Source organism: Eschrichtius robustus, chromosome 7 (assembly GCF_028021215.1).
Source record: "Eschrichtius robustus isolate mEscRob2 chromosome 7, mEscRob2.pri, whole genome shotgun sequence".
Lineage (NCBI taxonomy): Eukaryota > Metazoa > Chordata > Mammalia > Artiodactyla > Eschrichtiidae > Eschrichtius > Eschrichtius robustus.
In genome coordinates this window covers 9890257-9899849 of record NC_090830.1, presented here as the reverse complement: position 1 = coordinate 9899849, position 9593 = coordinate 9890257, and the positions used below count along the sequence as shown (strand labels likewise).

The window sequence follows — 9593 nt, the reverse complement described above, 5'->3', positions numbered from 1 at the left end:
ACTTTGCCTCTTGCTGAATTCCTTCTGAGCTGAGACATGAAGAACCTGAGCTTCATTAAGTCCTGACACCAGGTGTGCGATCTCAATTAAAAGACAGTGGGTTAGAATCCCATCTGAGTTGTGAGGTTTCAGGAGTTTGGAGCAGAGAAAGGTTTATTGTAGGGCCAAGCAAGGAGAACAAATGGCTTGGTGCTCAAAAACCCCGAACTCCCCGATGGTTTTGGGGGTGGGTGAAGTTTTTGCAGGCAAAATTTGGGGTGAGGGCTGCAGGGTGTGTTCTTTCTTCTGATTGGTTGGTGGTGAGGTAACAGGGTGGTGTTCCAGGAATCTTGTGCTCAGCCTGAAGTTACCATCCTCCACCTGGATGGGGGCCTTAATTCCCGCAGAAGAACTCAAAGATATTATGTATATCCCTTGAGGAGGAACCAGGATCCTGCTTTAATGGCTACACTATAGTTTCTTGACTGGTCCTCTTCTGTTTCTGCATTCCTTTCCTTCCCTGATTAGTAATTGTTTGAATCTGCTCTGTGGTACTCAGGAAGGTCTAGGCGGCTGAAGTCTTTATCCTGTAAATAAGAAACTGGGGACACAAAGGTTTTTGTGCCCAAGAGGACCCCATGGGGCCCTGCTCAGTTTCACAGGGAGCTTAGATTTGGCTCTGGGGGAGAACCTGAGGAAGGACGGGGCAACGATGTTCCTTAATATAACTGAGTTTGACCCCAGAGTGGCTGAGCAATTACTGTATTGAACTAGAATTCCCCAGAGTGAGGAAATTAAGTTTTCTGCCTGTTGCAGGCTCTGCGCCTGAAAATCAAAATGAGCTACAAAATAAATAGGACTTTTTGGTACGTTTTTCTGTACATCTGTATAATTCATACCTGCTAGTTACACTGTAACTAACATGTATCCTAATTGGACACAAGTACATGTGAGGTGTGGTTATAAAAAAGCTTTTTAAATTTTTTTTTTAAACTAAACTACAAACATTTAAAAACATACTCAAAAGGAGATCATAGAGTTATAAACTTACGTGTCAGGGTTTGTGCTCGAAGAATGTCACCTGCCATATCAGTAAACAAAGGATGTTGCTGCCATCAGCCACTGCAGTCACCCTGGACCATGCACCCTGAGGGGATTCAGGATGGAGAAAACCAGAACACTGGCCCTAAATACTAAGGTGCATATCAAATGAACAGTTTCAAGAAGCCCAGATTCTTGCATCTTCCCATACATAGAAAAGCGCTCAATTCATTAACTTGGGATGTCTGGTTTTCCTTAATTAACAGTAATCTTTTGATGTTCCGGCTCCCTGGGGTTTTTTTGTTTGTTTTTTGTTTTTGCAAAAACTCCTATTTATCCAGCTCCTCCCTTGCCTCTTTGGAGCCGAGCTTCAGAGTGATCTGAGAGGCTGTGAAGTCCTCAGTAAGTCTGCTGAATAGGACATAATTCTCAGCTTTTAGGCTGTGCAATTTTTTTTCAGTCGCGGTCTCAACAAAAGCCAGATGTACCCATGTTAGGATAATATGAGGGAGGTTTAAAGTTACGGCTGGGATGTGAGGAACCTCAGAGGGAACGGAGCAGTCCTAGGGGAAAGTGCCAGGGGGCTGTTACCTCCCTGAGGTCCAGAGACCAGGGAAGGGAGTGGTTCCTGGGACCCTAGCAGACAGCGTGGGAAGGGGGACACCTGGAGAGGGGCAGTGACCTTCGGTGGTCAAGGGGTAGAGATAGCCTTCAGCAACTCGGCAGGGAGAGGGGAATAAACACTTAGATTCACTCTCCTCTCTCCCTCCCTCCCTGCTAGGAAACCAGGGGGCAAGGGAGACAGATATCCTTAGATGGATTGGCCTCTCGGGGTCCAGCTAACCAATAATCTTAATTCCATCTGCAAAGCACCTAGATTAGAATCTTGGAATATTTAGAATTCAACCAACTACAACAATGATCAGCATTTTGCCAATCTTAGGTAACTCGCCTTTCTTTAAATTACAGTGTATTTTTATTTTTTATTTATTTTTTTTTTCAGTGTATTTTTAGAAAGCAGGTTTATAGAGATTATAATTCATATGCCATACAATTCACCCATGTAAAGTGTACATTCAATGTTTTTTTGATATTATATTACGTTAGTAATTTTAAAAATTGTGGTGGAATATATATTACATAAAATTTGTCATTTTTAAGTGTACATGTGGCATTAAGCACATTCACAATATTGTGTAACCATCACCACTATTTATATCCAAAACTTTTTCATTACCCTAAGTAAAAACTCTGAAACCATAAAGCAATAACCCCCATTCCTCTTGCCCCTAGCACCTGGTAAACTCTAATCTACTTTGAGTCTCTATGAATGTGTCTATTCTAGGTACCTCACATAAGTAGAATATTTGTTCCTTTGTGACTGGCTTATTTCATTTAATACAGCAACTCCAAGGTTCATCCATGTTGTAGCATGTGTCAGAACTCCATTACTTTTTATGGCTGGATATTATTCCCTTGTATGTGTACACTAGCTTTTGTTTATCCTTTCATCTATTGATGGAATCTTGGGTTATTTTCATGTTTTGGCTATTGTGAATAATGCTGCTATGAACATTGGTGTACAAATATCTGTTCGAGCTCCTGCTTTCAATTTCTTTGGGTGTATACCTAGGAGTGGAATTGCTGGATCATATGGTAATTCTGTGTTCAACTGTTTGAGGAACCACAAAATGGACTTCCACGGTGGCTACACCATTTTACATTCCCACTGGAAATGCACAAGGGTTCCAATTCTCCACATCCTCCTCAACACTGTTATTTTCTGTTTTTGTTTTTGATAGCCGTCTGCCACCCTAATGGGTGTGAAGTGATATCGAATTGTGGTTTTGATTGGCTTGCCCCTAAAGATTAATGATGTTGACCATCTTTTCATGTGCTTATTGGCCATTTGTGTATCTTCTTTGAAAAAATGTTTATTCAAATCCTTTGTCCATTTTTGATTGGGTTGTTTTTGCTGTTGCTATTGTTGAGTTATAGTTCTTTACATATTCTGGATATTAACCCTTATCAGATATAGGATTCATAAATACTTTCTACCCTTTCATGGGTTGGTTGTCATTTCACTTCTTTTTTAAAAAAGTATTTATTTGTTTATTTATTTATTTGGCTGTGTCAATTCTTAGTTGCGGCACGCGGGATCTTTGTTGCCGCGTGCAGTTATCTTTTTAGTTGCAGCATGAGAACTCTTAGTTGTGGCACGTGGGATCTAGTTCCCTGACCAGTGATGGAACCCGGGCCCCCTGCATTGGGAGCGCAGAGTCCTAGCCACTGGACCACCAGGGAAGTCCCTCATTTCATTCCTTTGATGCACAAAAGTTTTGAATTTTGATGAAGACCAATTCATCTTTTTCTTTTGTTGCTTGTGCATTTGGTGTCATATACAAGAAATCATTGCCAAATCCAACATCAGGAAGAGGTTTCCCTCTGTGCTGGCCTCCCAACAATTAAAAGCAGCAATCAGAACCCACAAATCTGATTTTTGGAGAGCAGTGTTGTTCTTCTCACTCACCCTGGCCCTAACAAGCTGCACCAGGAACGTGGGCTGCTGTCCCCACAGCTGAGTGTCTTGGGGCTGAGGGGTGGGTGATGATTGCCACTATTAAGAGGAAATTGATCAAAATTTATCAGCCTTTCATCAAGCTCTCTCCTGGGTGCTGCAAGCATTCTACTAGACACAGAGTTCCAAAGTACTTTAATCAGACGTCTCCTGCCAGTTCAACTGCTGTTTTGACGGATGGATAGATTCCTAAACCTTCCTAACTCCACCATCTTCCCTGACATCACCTTTACGATTTTATGACCAGAATAAAACACTGGAAGTTTTAGCCCTAACGTAAGTTGTCCCTGTCAATAAATCCACATTGGCAGGCTGTAACTGATTCCACTATGGTGCCATTTTACAAGCAGGCCCTGACGTACCAGGTCCCTTCCTTACAACTTCAGCTCTGAGCACCTTGTTCCTGCTATTTCTGAGCCCCCTTCACTCTGTCCAAGTCAACGGTCCATTCTCATCCCCCCAGGGGTCAGCACGGGTGGCACTTCCCATTGGTGGCAGCTTAGAACAGAACGGGGGTCTCACTCCGTGGCCAAGGTCAGGAAGGTATCTTTGTTCCGGAGGGGAGAAAAGCACAGCTCATCTTCAGAACTGAATCAGGGGAAACCCTATTGCCTGTAGCTATAATTTTTCTAAAAAATGAAAACAATGTTTAAAAGGGTGATTTGAAGTCCACAACAGAATTAATTTTTAAGTCAAATATCAGCCCCTAAGTTCAGGGACTCACTTGGGAAACAAACCATCCCTTATAACACTGGGGACTAAATAGGTTTTGCAGATTATTAAATGGCTATCTTTCCATTGTGAATCCGCCTCCCGAGATTAAATATCTTCATTCATACAAGATAGAGGGAGATTTTTTAACAAAAAAAAAAAAATTTATTTTCTGCACTAATATTTATACAGCTGTAAACTCAAAGAATCATCCAATACTTGTACAAATCTGGGGAACAGTTAATAAGCACCTTCAATGGTTTCCACAGTTAAAGAATTTATCATTTACAAAATTTTAGAATGAGTCTAGTAAAATGAATAAGATAGTTATAAGCATTATACAAAGTCATGACAAAACATTTGATATAGAGGACTCAATATGGAATGATAAATATAAAATTAAACTAATTTATGGGGTTGGGCTATATAAAAGACCCATGTGTTCCCCAAACCTTGTGATTCTTGGGGATATGTGTGCCTCTCAAAACAAACTCCAATTATTCAAGGAAAGGCTCTCTTGATTCAGGTCTCATGTACTGCAGAAAAGGGGGTGGGAGGGGCTGAGTGTCCTGAGGTTTGCAGATAAGAAGAGGGGTCTCTTCCTTAAGGAGAAAAACAGGCATATTCTTCCATGTCAAGTGTATAAGCGTTCTCTGGCAAGGAACATACCATTTTTTTCTTTGGCGTTATTTAAGAGTTTTTCTCATTGCTATTGTTAAATCCCCTCCTCCACCCTTTCTCTTGGGCTTTCCATTCCTGCTCTTGGTCCATCTCTTTGAGATACTTCTGAGTCTTCTCTACTCCCTTACCCCGATCTTTACTGACTCCAATTTTTTATTCTCAGCTTTCAATCCAAAATTTCTATCATTTTAGGACTCTGGGAAGCAGTTGACAAAAAAAACAAGCAAACAAACAAAAAAACCCACTAGCTATATATAGTCAGGAGAGGTTTTCTAGACAAACTGTAGAAACATACACATGAAATGTGGCAATGGTCCTTTTAATTACACCAATGAGCAATAAACGGTCTGGATCACTAGTATAAATATTCAGTTTGGCCCTCCTGGATTGTGATTTTGCATGAGAATACAGCCAGCAAGGGCCATGGATAGAGGGAGAAACAAAGGAGAAGAAAGCTTAGGGTTGATTGTAGATTGGATCTCATGGGTGGAGGCCAGAGGTGAGGGACTATAGGGGGTGTCATCACTGGTACCAGCCCCATCCTGTGTCTCAGATGGGTCTCCATTAGGAGGCTGGACACAGGTGCCAGCAGTGGGGCTGTGCCGCCCCAGAGACCAGATGCTAGGATCCAAGTGCTCTGGTAATCTTTGGTATAATTTAAGGCACATCAATAGAATCCCCATCCTCAAACATCTGACTCTACACACTGAAATTCCTACTACTGGACACTCCTTTGATTTGAGCCTTTGAGTACCAAAGACTACTGCTGAAATGCCAATAACTTATCTGGGAGAGGCTGCTCAGTATCATCCACCAAATACCCATGTATCCTTCAGACAGGGTGGGTTTTGACCAAAAAGCAGGGCTTGCTCTCTATAATGTGGGCCTTGGGCAGGATGCAGGTGGTACAGAACTCAGGGGTTAAAAGCCTGGAGTACAAAGAGGGAAATCAGAGCACCAAGATGAAAGTGTGGGAGGGCTAACTCCCTCCTTTGCTCACAGCCTTGCCTAGACAATCCTGGCTGGTGTGTTCAGCAGCTGACTGGATGATGGGTATCTCAGAGTGAGGCTGAGCTCATAAGGCCACAGGGAAGGGGCAGCTCAGGCCTGGGGAGGTTCTGCTCACCACTGGGGTGTTAAGGTTGGGGAAAGTTTCCAGCACCAGGATGGGGCATATAATCCTCACTCAGGGCTGTATAAGCTTGTCTGAGGGTTGGGGTCAGAGAGGTTTTCTGTCTTTGTGTAGGAGTAGAGGCTTTCCCATTCCAGAATTGCAGGGCATATGTTTTGGGGAACAGTGAGGGCAATGCTGTTGGGGCTCAGGCTGGGTTGGCCCTGGACCTGGTGGCCACTTAGCCACCAGGTCAGACAGTTTTCAGTCTGGACCCTTTCAAGTAGGGTGTTGCTGTGAAATACTTTAGAGAGGGAACGAGGCACTCTTGTCTTCATTTCCGCTCGATACAGTCAACGCCCAGGGTATTGTCAGGGCAACGGCAGGTCCTGCTTCCTGGGGTGGCCAAGCAGAGGTGGGTGCAGCCACCATTGTTCACTGAGCAGTAGTTGTGACCTGGAAAAGGCAGAAGTCAGCTCAACAGCTAGGAGAGTGGCCTCCATACTAGACCCCTTTTTGGTCTCTGGGAGGCCAAGCTTGTGGGGGCTCCTGGGGAACAGGGAAGGCTGCACAGGGCACTCAGCTCCGCTTATCTATCGGCTGTTTCCTCATCATTAAGGATTTGCCAGATGTGCAAAAACCTTGATTCCTGATCTGGGGGCTATGCAGATTTACCATTGAAGCTATTAAACAGATCTCAGGGAGGGTTTTCCAGCTCTGATCAGAACATGGAGTTGGAATTTTAAAGCACAATGTACTCTTTTATCTAGCTTGGCCACTTGACTGGGGGACAGGAGGGAAGCCAGGAAGGAGGCTGGGTTAGGGGAGAGAATTTGGAGAGGCAGCCTAGCACAGACTCAAGCCAGGCTGCATAGCTCATCCCCGGTTCTGCCATCGTGAGCACCATAAGTGACCGTGTGACTCTGGGCAAGTGGCTTCAGTTTCCTTATTTATAAGGTGAGCATAATAATAGTACCTACCTCGTAGGGTTGCTACAAGGATTAAGTGAATTAGTGGATACAAAGCACTTAGTATGCTAAATGACTTAACATATGTGACGTACCTAGCTCACAGTAAGTATCACGTCCATGTTTGCCTGGTAATTATTATTATTATGAATTATTGTTGTTGCTGTCAGGCCAAATGGATGGATTTTAAAGCAGCAGAGATCCTAACACTGATGTTCCTCTTTGGAACCTGAAGACCGCATACTTTTAGACGCAGCCCAAGAGTTGATACTTTTCCTCACCCTTATCCTCTATCCACTTCATTCCTTAACATTTTCTATTGATTCATCTTGGCTCACCTACTCAATAATGAAGACCCTTGACGGAAGGGAATGCGTCTCACCTGCCATGTGATAAGGGCTACGAGAGGCCACATAGGTAGCAGCCAGAGTGTGGGCTCTGAGCCCCAGAGTGCCCCCAGCCCCCTGACCAGTTAGAGCACAGGTGAGTTACCTTCGGGACACTGAGACAGGGCAGTGGTGATGCCATACAGCCGGGTCTGTTTGTGGGGATGGAAGGAATCCGTCTCTTTGGAAATAGCAAGATCCACAGCGACCACGGAATTCCTACAGAGCACCAAAGGACGGGAGGTTAAAATACATCTAATGTCTTGAACTTTTCTCTAGGGGGCAGCCTCTTTTGTTGTTTGGGGGATAATTTGGAGGCCATAAACAGATTCACTGGCCTTGCTTCCTAGCCATCCCTCCCTCTTCCTGGGATGAGACAAGCATGCAGTTCTCTGGCTTCTTAAGAAAAAAAAATAGACAAAGGTCAGCTAGCTCTTCCCTCCAGCTCTAAATTCCAAGCTGGGAAATCAGCTTTCTATACAGATGCCCTTGCCACATCTGCCTGCTTGGTTTAACCCCACCTTCCTGCAGGAAGAGCTGGTCAAGAAGGGGCTTTGGGAATACTGCAGTTTAAGAATTAAAATAAAATAGGGGCATGGAGCCCACTAGCCAAGTGACCGAGGTCGGCTCCTGGGGAGAGAACAGACATGCTCAGGAAGTCCAAGTCTGCACTTGAAGCTGCCCATCAAGGAGCATCCAGATGATACATGGCATCCCCTGCTCCCCTAGAGGCCCTGCCTCCCATTCCTCGCCCTCTTCTCTGACAACCAGAGGGCAAGGCAGAGGGGGCACTTCTGGAGGCGGGAAGGTCAAGCCAAGAGGCCACTTGGGAAGGGCATGGCCTCCAGAGAGGGCGGCAGGGCAGGCCCCCCGCCCCCCGCGCTCCAGCTGCTGACGTACGTCTTCCAGTCTGTGTAATACAGATTCTTCCCGAAGCTTGTAACGGCGAAAGGATACTGGAGCCCTTCAAGTACCTTGCGTCTGCTGGGCTGATCGGGCTTCAGGCATTCGGCCTGATGGGTGCCTGTGTGGGGCAAACACAAGTCGTCCATTGTTCATATAAGAAATGGCCCCTTTGTGTCCAAAAACGAGAGTAATGAGGGCAAGGGTGAGGGTGAGCGTTACAGGCTCATATCCTAGAGAACACAAGACTTGCACTTCTAAACAGCAAAGTTGTCTGTTCATCCTCCCTGGCCCCTCATTGGTCAACACCCCCTCCATCCAGTACCCATACCCGGTTCGGATGGGGAGACAGAAGCTGGAGCAGAAGAAGAGCACCCTATCTCACCAATTCCCGGGGACTTAGGAACGATGCCGTCTTCCAGCTCCTGCTCAAGTCCCTCCTCCTTGAAGGCTCTCCAAACCTCCCCTCCCTGCATTCAGAGCCCTTAGAATCGCCAAGCTGCACAGCCTCGCGTCAATACCCGCATCATGACCAACTTAAGGCTTGGGCTTTCACTTAACTGTGCACGCTTTACTCCCTGCATCCCCTGTGGCACCTGACAGTGTCTAGAACAAAGCAGGAACACAAGGGAAACTTGATGGATGACTGACATTCCTCCCCGACCGAGCATCCTGCCCACATCCCTTGCCCGAGGGACACCCCAAATCTGCCCGGGCAGGAGCACACATCAGGGCTGCATTACTTTATCTTCCTTGGCCTCAAGTCCTGCCTAAGCCCTTGGGGACAAGCGGGAGCTACAAGAATGTTAAGTTGTGACTTGCTTAATAGGTATCAGGATGAGGACAGGCTCTGGGGGTCAGCAAACTTTTTCTTAAAGGGCCAGTTAGTAACTAGTTTAGGTTTTGTGAGCCAAGAGGCAAAATCCAGGACATTATATAAGCATTTATATAACCTTTTATTTATTTATTTATTTTACAGTATCAATCTATTTTATTAATGTAAACAAATATTTTACTGAAAATGCCAAGGTTTAGTTTGTCCCCAATCTGAAAGGTGGAGTATTTGTATCAAATTATTTGGTCTTTGGGAGAAGACTTGACTGTACTGAAAATGAATACGACTAGGACGAATGTGTGATTTGTACTGACATTTCTGAGATGTTCAGATTCTTGCATGTGAAATATAAAATGAGCCTCAGCAGGAGTGTGAGACTAATACATTTGAGCCAACTAGT

General features: G+C 44.8%; 1 protein-coding gene across 3 annotated transcripts in view; it reads right to left on the bottom strand.

Moving 5' to 3' along the window:
* Nucleotides 1-5293: 5293 nt before the first annotated feature.
* The window catches only part of NID1 (nidogen 1), a 94347-nt gene continuing 90047 nt past the window's right edge, over nucleotides 5294-9593 (bottom strand). For all 3 annotated transcript variants that reach the window (XM_068547569.1, XM_068547566.1, XM_068547568.1), the window contains 3 exons: nucleotides 8356-8479; nucleotides 7562-7674; nucleotides 5294-6557 (listed from right to left, as the gene is read on the bottom strand). In XM_068547569.1, coding sequence (XP_068403670.1) covers nucleotides 6436-6557; nucleotides 7562-7674; nucleotides 8356-8479 — 359 coding nt within the window. In that variant the 3' untranslated portion in view covers nucleotides 5294-6435. The remainder of the gene's footprint in view (nucleotides 6558-7561; nucleotides 7675-8355; nucleotides 8480-9593) is intronic.